The sequence below is a fragment of the Oncorhynchus nerka genome, linkage group LG15 (genome assembly GCF_034236695.1).
Source record: "Oncorhynchus nerka isolate Pitt River linkage group LG15, Oner_Uvic_2.0, whole genome shotgun sequence".
NCBI classification, from domain to species: Eukaryota; Metazoa; Chordata; class Actinopteri; order Salmoniformes; family Salmonidae; genus Oncorhynchus; species Oncorhynchus nerka.
In genome coordinates, this window is record NC_088410.1 from 91,298,584 (window position 1) to 91,313,100 (window position 14,517).

At 44.6% G+C, this 14,517-nt stretch overlaps 1 protein-coding gene across 4 annotated transcripts in view; it reads left to right on the top strand.

The window, feature by feature from the left end:
* The window catches only part of LOC115116127 (SRSF protein kinase 1-like), a 67,859-nt gene extending 54,569 nt beyond the window's left edge, over positions 1-13,290 (top strand). For 3 of the 4 annotated variants that reach the window (XM_065002029.1, XM_065002028.1, XM_065002031.1), the window contains 5 exons: positions 7,368-7,468; positions 8,590-8,697; positions 9,998-10,067; positions 10,474-10,566; positions 11,501-13,290. In XM_065002029.1, coding sequence (XP_064858101.1) covers positions 7,368-7,468; positions 8,590-8,697; positions 9,998-10,067; positions 10,474-10,566; positions 11,501-11,685 — 557 coding nt within the window. In that variant the 3' untranslated portion in view covers positions 11,686-13,290. Of the gene's footprint in view, positions 1-7,367; positions 7,469-8,589; positions 8,698-9,655; positions 9,704-9,997; positions 10,068-10,473; positions 10,567-11,500 lie in introns of those variants that run through there. The other variant, XM_065002030.1, reaches the window with a different exon arrangement.
* Positions 13,291-14,517: the final 1,227 nt, after the last annotated feature.

Below are 14,517 nucleotides of genomic sequence, written 5' to 3' on the forward strand. Positions count from 1 at the left end.
TCTTAGTGTTGTCTGTAGTGGTATCTGTAGTGGTATCTGTAGTGGTATCTGTAGTGGTATCTGTAGTGGTGTCTGTAGTGGTATCTGTAGTGGTATCTGTAGTGTTGTCTGTAGTGGTATCTGTAGTGTTGTCTGTAGTGGTATCTGTAGTGGTATCTGTAGTGGTATCTGTAGTGGTATCTGTAGTGTTGTCTGTAGTGGTATCTGGTGGTATCTGTGGTGGTATCTGTAGTGGTATCTGTAGTGGTATCTGTAGTGGTGTCTGTAGGGTATCTGTAGTGGTATCTGTAGTGTTGTCAGTGGTATCAGTGTTGTCTGAGTGGTATCTGTAGTGTTGTCTGTAGTGGATCTGTAGTGGTAAGTGTTGTCTGTAGTGGTATCTGAGTGGTATCTGTAGTGGTAAGTGTTGTCTGTAGTGGTATCTGTAATCTGTGGTGGTATCTGTGGTGGTATCCAGTGGTATCTGTAGTGGTATCTGTAGTGTTGCAGTGGTATCTGTAGTGGTATCTGTAGTGGTATCTGTAGTGTTGTCTGTAGTGTTGTCTGTAGTGGTATCTGTAGTGGTATCTGTAGTGTTGTCTGTGGTGGTATCTGTGGTGGTATCTGTGGTGGTATCTGTAGTGGTATCTGTAGTGGTATCTGTAGTGGTGTCTGTAGTGGTATCTGTAGTGGTGTCTGTAGTGGTATCTGTAGTGGTGTCTGTAGTGGTGTCTGTGGTGGTATCTGTAGTGGTATCTGAGTGTTGTCTGTAGTGTTGAGTGTTGTCTGTAGTGGTATCTGTAGTGGTATCTGTAGTGTTGTCTGTGGTGGTATCTGAGTGGTATCTGTAGAGTGTCTGTAGTGGTATCTGTAGTGGTGTCTGTAGTGGTGTCTGTAGTGGTATCTGTAGTGGTGTCTGTAGTGGTATCTGTAGTGGTGTCTGTAGTGGTATCTGTAGTGGTATCTGTAGTGGTGTCTGTAGTGGTATCTGTAGTGGTGTCTGTAGTGGTATCTGTAGTGGTATCTGTAGTGGTATCTGTAGTGGTATCTGTAGTGGTATCTGTAGTGGTATCTGTAGTGGTGTCTGTAGTGTTGTCTGTAGTGGTATCTGTAGTGGTATCTGTAGTGGTATCTGTAGTGGTATCTGTAGTGGTGTCTAGTGGTGTCTAGTGGTGTCTGTAGTGGTATCTGTAGTGGTATCTGTAGTGGTATCTGTAGTGTTATCTGTAGTGTTGTCTGTAGTGGTATCTGTAGTGGTATCTGTAGTGGTATCTGTAGTGTTGTCTGTAGTGTTGTCTGTAGTGTTATCTGTAGTGGTATCTGTAGTGGTATCTGTAGTGGTATCTGTAGTGTTGTCTGTAGTGGTATCTGTAGTGGTATCTGTAGTGGTATCTGTAGTGGTATCTGTAGTGTTGTCTGTAGTGGTATCTGTAGTGGTATCTGTGGTGGTATCTGTAGTGGTATCTGTAGTGGTATCTGTAGTGGTGTCTGTAGTGGTATCTGTAGTGGTATCTGTGGTATCTGTAGTGGTGTCTGTAGTGGTATCTGTAGTGGTATCTGTAGTGGTATCTGTAGTGTTGTCTGTAGTGGTATCTGTAGTGGTATCTGTAGTGGTATCTGTAGTGTTGTCTGTAGTGGTATCTGTAGTGGTATCTGTAGTGGTATCCAGTGTTGTCTGTAGTGGTATTAAGTGTTATCTGTAGTGGTATCTGTGAAGTGGTATCTGTAGTGTTGTCTGTAGTGGTATCTGTAGTGGTATCTGTAGTGGTATCTGTAAAGTGTTGTCTGTAGTGGTATCTGTAATCTGTAGTGGTATCTGTAGTGGTATCTGTAGTGATATCTGTAGTGATATTAGTGGTATCTGTAGTGGTATCTGTTGGTATCTGTTGGTATCTGTGGTGTATCTGTGGTGGTATCAAATCTGTAGTGGTGTCAGTGGTGTCTGTAATGGTAACAATCTGTAGTGGTATCTGTAGTGGTGTCTGTAGTGGTGTCTGTAGTGGTGTCTGTAGTGGTATCTGTAGTGGTATCTGTAGTGGTATCTGTGGTGGTATCTGTGGTGGTATCTGTGGTGGTATCTGTAGTGGTATCTGTATGTAGTGGTGTCTTAGTGGTATCTGTAGTGTTGTCTGTAGTGGTATCTGTAGTGGTATTGTAGTGGTATATGTGGTGGTATCAGTGGTATCTGTAGTGGTATGTAAGTGTTGTCTGTAGTGGTATCTTAGTTATCTGTAGTGTTGTCTGTAGTGGTATCTGTAGTGGTGTCTAAAGTGGTATCTGTTGGTATCTGTAGTGGTATCTGTAGTGGTATCCTAGTGTTGTCTAGTGGTGTCAGTGTTGTCTGTAGTGTTGTCTGTAGTGGTATCTGTAGTGGTATCTGTAGTGGTATCTGTAGTGGTGTCTGAGTGGTATCTGTAGTGGTATCTGTAGTGGTATCTGTAGTGGTATCTGTAGTGTTGTCTGTAGTGGTATAGTGGTATCTGTAGTGGTATCTGTAGTGGTATCTGTGGTGGTATCTGTGGTGGTATCTGTAGTGGTATCTGTAAACTGGATTAGTAGTTATAGTGTTGGTGATTAGTGATTGTATATGTGGTGGTATCTTTTTATAGTGTTGAGTGGTATCTGTTAGTGGTAAGTGTTGTCTGTAGTGGTATCTGTAGTGGTATCTGTAGTGGTATCTGTAGTGGTGTCTGTAGTGGTATCTGTAGTGGTATCTGTAGTGGTATCAGTGGTATCAGTGTTGCTAGTGGTGTCTGTAGTGTTGTAATGTTGTCTGTAGTGGTATCTGTAGTGGTATCTGTAGTTATCTGTAGTGGTGTCTGTAGTGGTAAGTATCTGTAGTGGTAAGTGGTATCTGTAGTGTTGTCTGTAGTGGTATCTGTAGTGGTATCTGTAGTGGTATCTGTAGTGGTATCTGTAGTGGTGTCTGTAGTGGTATCTGTAGTGGTATCTGTAGTGGTGTCTGTAGTGGTATCTGTAGTGGAATCAAGTAGTGGTAATCTGTACAGTATCTGTAGTGGTAGGCAGTCATTGAAAATAAGTGGTATATCTGTAGTGGTAAGTGGTATCTGTAGTGGTATCTGTAGTGGTATCTAGTTAAATAAAAGGTATAGGCGCGGTGGTATCTGTAGTGGTATCTGTATATATCTATTTTCTGTAGTGGTATTTAAATAAGGCGCGGTGGTATCTGTAGTGTTGTCTGTAGTGGTATCTGTGTGTTGTCTGTAAAATCTGTAGTGTTGTCTACAGATTTCTGTAGTGGTATCTGAAGTGTTGTCTGAATGGTGTCTGCACTGTTGTCTGTAGGCGCGGTGGTATCTGTAGTGGTATCTGTAGTGTTGTCTGTAGTGGTATCTGTAGTGTTGTCTGTAGTGTTGTCTGTAGTGGTATCTGTAGTGGTATCTGTAGTGGTATCTGTAGTGGTATCTGTAGTGGTATCTGTAGTGGTATCTGTGGTGTTATCTGTAGTGTTGTCTGTAGTGGTGTCTGTAGTGGTATCTGTAGTGTTGTCTGTAGTGGTATCTGTAGTGGTATCTGTAGTGGTATCTGTAGTGTGGTGTATCTGTAGTGTTATCTGTAGTGGTATCTGTAGTGTAGTGTTGTCTGTAGTGGTATCTGTAGTGGTATCTGTAGTGTTGTCTGTGGTATCTGTAGTATCTGTAGTGGTATCTGTAGTGGTATCTGTAGTTGTTGTATCTGTAGTGGTATCTGTAGTGTATCTTAGTGGTATCTGTAGTGGTATCTGTAGTGTTGTCTGTAGTGGTATCTGTAGTGTTGTCTGTAGTGTTGTCTGTAGTGGTATCTGTAGTGGTATCTGTAGTGGTGTCTGTAGTGGTATCTGTAGTGGTATCTGTAGTATCTGTAGTGTTGTCTGTAGTGGTATCTGTAGTGGTATCTGTAGTGGTATCTGTAGTGGTGTCTGTAGTGGTGTCTGTAGTGGTATCTGTAGTGGTATCTGTAGTGGTGTCTGTGGTATCTGTAGTGGTATCTGTAGTGTTGTCTGTAGTGGTATCTGTAGTGGTATCTGTAGTGTTGTCTGTAGTGGTATCTGTAGTGTTGTCTGTAGTGGTATCTGTAGTGTTGTCTGTAGTGGTATCTGTAGTGGTATCTGTAGTGGTATCTGTAGTGTTGTCTGTAGTGGTATCTGTAGTGGTATCTGTAGTGGTGTCTGTAGTGGTATCTGTAGTGTTGTCTGTAGTGGTATCTGTAGTGTATCTGTAGTGGTATCTGTAGTGCGGTGGTATCTGTAGTGTTGTCTGTAGTGGTATCTGTAGTGTTGTCTGTAGGCGCGGTGGTATCTGTAGTGTTGTCTGTAGTGGTATCTGTAGTGTTGTCTGTAGTGGTATCTGTAGTGTTGTCTGTAGTGGTATCTGTAGTGTTGTCTGTAGTGTTGTCTGTAGTGGTATCTGTAGTGTTGTCTGTAGGCGTGTGGTGTCTGTAGTGTTGTCTAGGCGCGGTGGTATCTGTAGTGGTATCTGTAGTGTTGTCTGTAGTGGTATCTGTAGTGTTGTCTGTGGTATCTGTAGTGTTGTCTGTAGGCGCGGTGGTATCTGTAGTGTTGTCTGTAGGCGCGGTGGTATCTGTAGTGTTGTCTGTAGGCGCGGTGGTATCTAGTGGTATCTGTAGTGTTGTCTGTAGTGGTATCTGTAGTGTTGTCTGTAGTGGTATCTGTAGTGTTGTCTGTAGGCGCGGTGGTATCTGTGGGCGCGGTGGTATCTGTAGTGTTGTCTGTAGGCGCGGTGGTATCTGTAGTGTTGTCTGTGGGCAGTGGTATCTGTGGGCGGTGGAATCTGTAGTGTTATCTGTAGGCGGTGGTATCTGTGGGGCGGTGGTATCTGTAGTGTTATCTGTAGGCGCTGTGGTATCTGTAGTGTTATCTGTAGGCGAGGTGGTATGTTAGTCTCCCCACTAACCTCCTAAGTGCTTCTAATATCACCTTTTCGGTACTCTTTCAATCTCCTCTTCGTTTTCCTCCTCTCTTTCCTCTCTTCACAGGGACTTTTTGTGGACAGCACAATAAACTATATATATATATATATATATATATATATATATACACTGCTCAAAAAAATAAAGGGAACACTAAAATAACACATCCTAGATCTGAATGAATGAAATATTCTTAAGTACTTTTTTCTTTACATAGTTGAATGTGCTGACAACAAAATCACACAAAAATGATCAATGGAAATCAAATTTATCAACCCATGGAGGTCTGGATTTGGAGTCACACTCAAAATTAAAGTGGAAAACCACACTACAGGCTGAACCAACTTTGATGTAATGTCCTTAAAACAAGTCAAAATGAGGCTCAGTAGTGTGTGTGGCCTCCACGTGCCTGTATGACCTCCCTACAACGCCTGGTCATGCTCCTGATGAGGTGGCGGATGGTCTCCTGAGGGATCTCCTCCCAGACCTGGACTAAAGCATCCGCCAACTCCTGGACAGTCTGTGGTGCAGTCTGTTGGTGGATGGAGCGAGACATGATGTCCCAGATGTGCTCAGTTGGATTCAGGTCTGGGGAACGGGCGTGCCAGTCCATAGCATCAATGCCTTCCTCTTGCAGGAACTGCTGACACACTCCAGCCACATGAGGTCTAGCATTGTCTTGCATTAGGAGGAACCCAGGGCCAACCGCACCACAAGGGGTCTGAGGATCTCATCTCGGTACCTAATGGCAGTCAGGCTACCTCTGGCGAGCACATGGAGGAAAGAAATGCCACCCCACACCATGACTGACCCACCGCCAAACCGGTCATGATGGAGGATGTTGCAGGCAGCAGAACGTTCTCCACGGCGTCTCCAGACAGTCACGTCTGTCACATGTGCTCAGTGTGAACCTGCTTTCATCTGTGAAGAGCACAGGGCGCCAGTGGCGAATTTGCCAATCTTGGTGTTCTCTGGCAAATGCCAAACGTCCTGCACGGTGTTGGGCTGTAAGCACAACCCCCACCTGTGGACGTCGGGCCCTCATACCACCCTCATGGAGTCTGTTTCTGACCGTTTGAGCAGACACATGCACATTTGTGGCCTGCTGGAGGTCATTTTGCAGGGCTCTGGCAGTGCTCCTCCTTGCACAAAGTCGGAGGTAGCGGTCCTGTTGCTAGGTTGTTGGCCTCCTCCACGTCTCCTGATGTACTGGCCTGTCTCCTGGTAGCGCCTCCATGCTCTGGACACTACGCTGACAGACACAGCAAACCTTCTTGCCACAGCTCGCATTGATGTGCCATCCTGGATGAGCTGCACTACCTGAGCCACTTGTGTGGGTTGTAGACTCCGTCTCATGCTACCACTAGAGTGAAAGCACCGCCAGCATTCAAAAGTGACCAAAACATCAGCCAGGAAGCATAGGAACTGAGAAGTGGTCTGTCACAGAACAGAACCACCGAGTGCTGAAGCGAGTAAAAATTGTCTGTACCCTGTTGCAACATTCACTACCGAGTTCTAAACCGCCTCTGGAAGCAACGTCAGCACAATAACTGTTCGTTGTGAGCTACATGGAAACGCGTTCCCAGGAGTGATAAATCACGCTTCACCATCTGGAAGTCCTACGGACTAATCTGGGTTTGGCGGATGCCAGGAGAACGCTACCTGCCCCAATGCAAAGTTAGGTGGAGGAGGAGTAATGGTCTGGGGCTGGTTTTCATGGTTCGGGCTAGGTCCCTTAGTTCCAGTGAAGGGAAATATTGACATTCTAGATGACTCTGTGCTTCCAACTTTGTGGCAAGTTTGGGAAAGGCCCTTTCCTGTTTCAGAATGACAATTCATTTTTTTATTTGACCTTTTATTTGACTAGGCAAGTCAGATAAGAACAAATAAAAACAATTTAATGACTGCATAGGAACAGTGTGTTAACTGCCTATTCAGGGAAAGAAGGGCAGATTTTTACCTTGTCGGGGATTCAATCTTGCAACCTTTCGGTTACTAGTCCAACGCTCTAACTACTAGGCTACCTGCCGCCCCGTGCACAAAGCGAGGTCCGTAGAGAAATGTTTTGTCAAGATTGGTGTGGAGGAACTTGACTGGCCTGCACAGAGCCCTGACCTCAACCCCATCGAACATCTTTGGGAGGAATTGGCTCGCCGACTGCAAGCCAGGCCTAATCGCCTAACATCAGTGCCCAACCTCACTAATGCTCTTGTGACTGAATGGAAGGAAGTCCCCGCAGCAATGTTCTAACATCTAGTGGAAAGCCTTCCCAGAAGAGTGGAGGCTGTTATAGCAGCAAAGGGGGGAACAACTCCATATTAATGCTCATGATTTTGGAATGAGATGTTTGACGAGCAGGTGTCCACTTACTTTTGGTCATGTAGGTATGTTCTCTTGGCTAATGCATTGTGTTCCTCTCTCCTTGTCCATCTCTCGTTCTCTCTCTCTCTCATCTCTAGATAAAGTAGCAGCAGGTAGTCTGTTGGTCAACCCTCTGGAACCTCTCAATGCAGACAAGATCCAGATCAAAATCGCTGACCTGGGGAACGCCTGCTGGGTGGTGAGTACATCAGACATTCTGAAAGATGGTGTTGAAATAGTGGTAGGTCGACTTGGCACCCATTCTGCAGTGGTGTATGTTCTGGAGGCAGTGGCTTAGACCACTGGACCACCCTAGGCCACTGGTCCACCCTAGACCACGGGACCACCCTAGGCCACGGGACCACCCTGGGCCACTGGACCACCCTAGGCCACTGGACCACCCTAGGCCACTGGACCACCCTAGACCACTGGACGACCACTGAACCACTGGAACACCTAGACCACTGGACCACCCTAGACCAATGGACCACCCTAGACCACTGGACCACCCTAGACCACTGGACCACCCTAGGCCACTGGACCACCCTAGGCCACTGGACCACCCTAGGCCACTGGACCACCCTAGACCACTGGACCACCCAAGGCCACTGGACCACCCAAGGCCACTGGACCACCCTAGACCACTGGACCACCCTAGGCCACTGGACCACCCTAGGCCACTGGACCACCCTAGGCCACTGGACCACCCTAGACCACTGGACCACCCTAGGTCACTGGACCACCCTGGACCAGACTGTTTAGAAACATTTAAATGTATCCTTCAATACTTCCTTCCTACATTAGTTTCAAATTTCCACAAACTTCAAAGTGTTTCCTTTCAAGTGGTATCATGAATCAGCATATCCTTGCTTCAGGTCCTGAGCTACAGGCACTTAGATTTGGGTATGTTGTTTTTAGGCCAAAATTGAAAAGAAAAAAGGTTTTGATCCTTAAGAGGTTTTAATTATTAATCAGGAAGTTTCACTTCTCATCGACTCCAGACGATCAGATGATGAAACTAATGACTGAATTAGCAACAGTTTTACTAATGCCAGTCATTTCAGATCAGTGAACCCTTTATCGGGGCGGCAGAGTAGCCTAGTGGTTAGAGCGTTGGACTAGTAACCGGAAGGTTTTAAGTTCAAACCCCCGAGCTGACAAGGTACAAATCTGTCGTTCTGCCCCTGAACAGGCAGTTAACCCACTGTTTCTAGGCCGTCATTGAAAATAAGAATTTGTTCTTAACTGACTTGCCTGGTTAAATAAAGGTAAACAATTTTTTTTTAAATATCTGTCCTTTTCTCTCTCTCCATCCCTCAGCACAAACACTTTACAGATGACATACAAACTCGCCAGTACCGTTCTCTGGAGGTGTTGATGGGAGCGGGCTACGGGACGCCTGCTGATATCTGGAGTACTGCTGCTATGGTGGGTGAACACACACACACACTCCTCCTGCATGTAATATCAACCCAAAAACCTACCTGTCTGTGTTCCTGTCAGTTGAAATGAACGTGGAATGTTTCTGTGTTCCTGTCAGTTGAAATGAACGTGGAATGTTTCTGTGTTCCTGACAGTTGAAATGAACGTGGAATGTTTCTGTGTTCCTGACAGTTGAAATGAACGTGGAATGTTTCTGTGTTCCTGACAGTTGAAATGAACGTGGAATGTTTCTGTGTTCCTGTCAGTTGAAATGAACGTGGAATGTTTCTGTGTTCCTGTCAGTTGAAATGAACGTGGAATGTTTCTGTGTTCCTGACAGTTGAAATGAACGTGGAATGTTTCTGTGTTCCTGACAGTTGAAATGAACGTGGAAAGTTTCTGTGTTCCTGTCAGTTGAAATGAACGTGGAATGTATGATGTTGACTAAGTAATTTCACTGCACCACAAAAAATGAATGCCTGTTACAACTTACAAATACAAGCATGTTTAATAAATGGGTTAGTTTCCTAAGGAGGTCCCCCAGGAACTTGAAACACCTCAGTAAATGTATAGCCTCAGTAAGTCTAACTAGCCTAGCAGACAGTACTTTGATATGGGCTTGTATTGAGCTGCCCGGCTGGCTAGTCATCAGTCTACCCTGTCTGGTATGACTGAGCGTTTCAAAACAACAATAAGGGCTGGCTATGGTCTAGTTCATTAGTTACATACACAGCAGCATAAAGGAGAGCGTTCCCTGAAGGACACACACACAGGAGATCAGCCGTCCTTGAAGGGCAGGAGGAGTGTGCTGACATTCAGAAGGCAGTTAAACCACAAAGGAATGTGAGATGTTATGGAGGGAAAACACAGAGGACAGGACAGTAATGGTACAAGGATAAGTTATTTTGACTGTGTTTATACAGTGTGTTTTATATGAAGCGTTGTGACTGTGTGTTTTAACCAGGCCTTTGAGCTGGCTACAGTGTGTTTTATATGAAGCGTTGTGACTGTGTGTTTTAACCAGGCCTTTGAGCTGGCTACAGTGTGTTTTATATGAAGCGTTGTGACTGTGTGTTTTAACCAGGCCTTTGAGCTGGCTACAGTGTGTTTTATATGAAGCGTTGTGACTGTGTGTTTTAACCAGGCCTTTGAGCTGGCTGGCGTTGTGACTGTGTGTTTTAACCAGGCCTTTGAGCTGGCTACAGTGTGTTTTATATGAAGCGTTGTGACTGTGTGTTTTAACCAGGCCTTTGAGCTGGCTACAGTGTGTTTTATATGAAGCGTTGTGACTGTGTGTTTTAACCAGGCCTTTGAGCTGGCTACAGGGGACTACCTGTTTGAGCCTCACTCCGGACAGGACTACACCAGAGATGAAGGCATGTTCCACCCCTCCCCTTCTTATTTAAATCTTACAGATTGTGCCTTTAAAAGTCTGTCATATTTTGTACCTCAAAGTTAGGGACCGTGTGTTTTGAGCAATTTATGTGACACAGCAAGATTTTATCCTGCATTTTAAGCTTAATCAAGAAGTTAAAATTACCCCAAAACGAAAAGCAATTGTCTGAGGTGCAAGACAGTCTGACATAAAAAGAAAAGGGGTCCGTTTGAAAAAAAAAAAAAAGTTTTTAAATAAATCCAACTATGTCATGTTTGCACAAAACACAGGGCCCTACTTTAGACACTCTGGCATCCCATGTCATCCTGCTGCTGTCTCCCTGAGGAGGATTCTGGATGTCTGTGTCTTATTCACTCCTCCTCTCCCTCTCTTCATCCTGTGTGTAGACCACATTGCGCTGATCATTGAGCTGCTGGGTAAAGTTCCTAGGAAGCTGATCCTAGCAGGAAAATACTCCAAGGAATTCTTCACCAAGAAAGGTAAACAAACGTTACATCTGCTGTTTCTTACTGTGTTTGTGTGTGTGATGTTTTTCTGTCTTTTTGCTCTTTCCTATACAAGGTCTTTGCATAGGTAACTTTCTCGCTCAGTCCCATACTTTACTCCCTGTTCACTCACGACTGCATGGCCAGGCACGACTCCAACACCATTAAGTTTGCCGATGACACAACAGTGGTAGGCCTGATCACCGACAACGATGAGACAGCCTATAGGGAGGAAGTCAGAGACCTGGCCGTGTGGTGCCAGGACAACAACCTCTCCCTTAACTTGATCAAGACAAAGGAGATGATTGTGGACTACAGGAAAAGGAAGACCGAGCACGCCCCCATTCTCATCGACGGAGCTGTAGTGGAGCAGGTTGAGAGCTTCCTGCCATCCAGGACCTCTATACCAGGCGGTGTCAGAGGAAGGCCCATAAAATTGTCAACGACTCCAGCCACCCTAGTCATAGACTGTTCTCTCTGCTACTGCACGGCAAGCGGTACCGGAGCACCAAGTCTAGATCCAGAGGGCTTTTTAACAGCTTCTACCCCCAAGCCATAAGACTCCTGAACAACTAATCCCCCCCCCCCCATTTTTACGCTGCAGCTACTCTGTTTATTATCTATAGTCACTTTAATTACTCTACCGACATGTACATTTTACCTCAACTAACCAGTGCCCCCGCACATTGACACTGTACTGGTACCCCCCTGTATCTTGCTATTGTTATTTTAATGTTGCTCTTTAAAGTATTTGTTCTTTTTCAATTTTATTTTTTTACTATATTTTTGTAAATATTTTCTTAACTGTGTTGTATTCGACGCATGTGACAAATCCAGTTTGATTTGATTTAAAATTGAGCCTTGTCTACGTGTGAGGGTGTATGTCTTTCCGCGGTATGTGTGGAGTTAACTCCCTCTCTCTGTGTAGGGGACCTCCGGCACATCACCAAGCTGAAGCCGTGGGGTCTGTTGGAGGTGTTGGTAGAGAAGTATGAGTGGTCTAAAGAGGAGGCAGCTACCTTCTCCAGCTTCCTGCTCCCAATGCTAGACCTGGTACCAGAGAAGAGAGCCACGGCTGCGGAGTGCCTCCGACACGCATGGATCGCCCCCTAGAGGATCCCCGGCGCTACCACAGCCACAAGCAGCACATATGCAGTACATACAGACAGACATGTACATAAACACACATTCAAACATGCGTAAACACACACCTCAACGGAGAGCCAGTGCTTTCACTATGACTGCATCTCCACCTAGTGGTTCAACACACACACACGGCTGAACACCCTCGTGTCCTAGATATAATCCAGTAGAACTCTTATCTGTTCGTCTGTTATTTAGTTCCTTTGTTTAACTGACTGGATATCACTTGAGTATCAATGTCTTTTCTCTCCGTACCAACGATGACACCTAGGTAACTCTTTTTGTTCTGAGAATATCCTGTCTTTTTTGATTGAATACACACCTGTCAGAGTTAAGATCAAACCTTACAGACCTCCAATGGAAAATATCTCCAGAACACCAACTGTCTGTACCACTAGACTAGCACATCACAATTGTTTTTGTTTTTTATGTACAGTATTGATAGAGGTTAGTTTAGATCTTTATTTTGTGTTTGTGGGGAAGAGTAGCTGCCTAGAATACGATAAAGACGTTTTGGACTGTCATAGATTCTAAGGATTCTCCATGAAATCTTCCTGAACGGAATGGAACCGTCTGGTTCCGTAAGATCGTCCCTGTCCTTCGGTGTCACGCTCCGGGTAGCAGCTTTGTAATAGCACTTCGCACAATGTGGGGATAGTACCATGAACCAAATGTAATTTACTACTTTCTGTTACCTGCATGGGTCCACAGACCATGACTAATGCTACTGAATAACCATGTTTCATATGTTCTCTCGTGGTGTTTAACGTTCCAGACAAGGTTTGCCTCAGAAAGAAAAGAAGAAAAAAATATTTTGGTGTTAGATGGTGTGATACAATATCATGAGAATTTCCTACTTTCACAATATGATCAGAATGGGAGTACTACTGTATCTGATTCAAGAACACCCGATTTTTATTTTCTATTCAGAAGGTCATGGTTGCCTTCCAAAAATGTCCACCCTGTTCCCTATAAAGTTAGGAACAGGGTGCCATTTTGAACAGACCCCTGTGTTGTACATATCTGTGCTCAAAACGTTGACCTTAGTTCTCTGCTTTCCCTCTACAGAACAGCTGCTGTTTCAACGGTGTACGTTTACACCGTTGAGAGGATGCTGTCTGCGTCCCAAATGGCACCCTATTCCCTACATAGTGCACTACTTTTGACCAGATTCTTAAGGGCCCAGTTCAAAAGTGGTGCACTATATAGGGAATAGGGTGCCACTTGGGACGGAACATGTCTGCGTCGTTTCGGATGTCAACTGATGCCTTGAGACGCATTTGCTAGTTTTTTGCTGCATTTTAAAGCATATTTTCATACTGATGTTGCCCCGCTTGCAGTGGTCTGCTGTTTTAACTGCATCAAAGAGAAACTAAATCGTGGATTGTAATAATAATGAGGCTGGAATAAGGCTTTGAAGGCTCCCCTCCCCTGTTGCTCTTTTTCTACAAGCCTCTCTCCCTTCTCTCTTTCCCTGACCGCTCCTTCCCCCTTCCTCCTCCTCTGCCTTTGATTGTTTACTGCTAAATCGAGCCTCTTTTCTGTACTTAATAAAAAATGAACATTTTAAAAATGGCTGACTTGTAATTGTTAGGATGCTGTATAATATTTTATATATTCCAGTAAAACATCTGTTGCCGATGTGTCAAATGCTTGCTAATTTAGGGGTGCGAGGTAACGATGCTTGGTGGGTGAAAGTTGTCTGTTCAGAGGGTCCATGGTTCGAGCCCAGGTTGGGGAAAAGAAAAGCACTGAAGAAACGTCATTACACACGATCGGTAAATATTAGTCTGGAACATTTTTCTTATTACTATGTTTTATTATCTACGTTCTACATGAATTATTGTACAGTGGTCCTTGTATCTGGTTTATATTGCCTATCAACTAGCTGGGCTTTACTCAATCAACACCACTTCTGAGCCTTCACTCATGTTAATGTAGTAAGTCTGTGGTCGATGACCTCAGGCTGCCTCTGAAACAGTTCTCTCTGACTGTTACATCATGGGGGCATTCTCTTCCAGACAGGTGGCCTCACTCGTGTGCGACGCTCGTTCCTCAACCGACAGTGAGGGCAGGCTGTCATGCGATCTGATGCAAGACAATACTATTGGAGTGGTATTTGTGGTTATTACACACTAGTTAGTGGTATTCACACCATTTTACACACTGGTATCTGTTAGTACACCACGGACATTCAACAGTAACTACTGCACTGAAGAAACTACATGACTAAAGTTTGGTCATGTTGAAGACTCGGAGGAAGATAAGTAATCATTAGTGGTTTGGATGAGTATCCTAATGACTAGAACTGCAGGGAGCAAAGTTAAAAGCTAAAATATGATTTCTCTACATCCTGTGTGGGCTAGACACACTTCGTTCTCTTCTGAATGGAACTGAGTGTACAAAACATTAGGAACACCTGCTCTTTCTATGATAAAAAATATGATTTCTCTATTACATCCTCTGTGCTAGACTAGCCTCGTTCTCTTCTGAATGGAACTGAGTGTACAAAACATTAGGAACACCTGCTCTTTCTATGATAAAAAATATGATTTCTCTATTACACCCTCTGTGCTAGACTAGCCTCGTTCTCTTCTGAATGGAACATGCACTGAGTGTACAAAACATTAGGAACACTTGCTCTTTCTATGAAAGACTGACCAGGTGACAGCTATGATCCCTTATTGATGTCACTTGTTAAATCCACTTCACTCTAGATCACGGATGGGCAGCTGGTGGCCTGCGTACCAATGAGTTTTAAAAAATCATTTAAATGCAAAAATAAGTTCAGGCTTCCCGAGT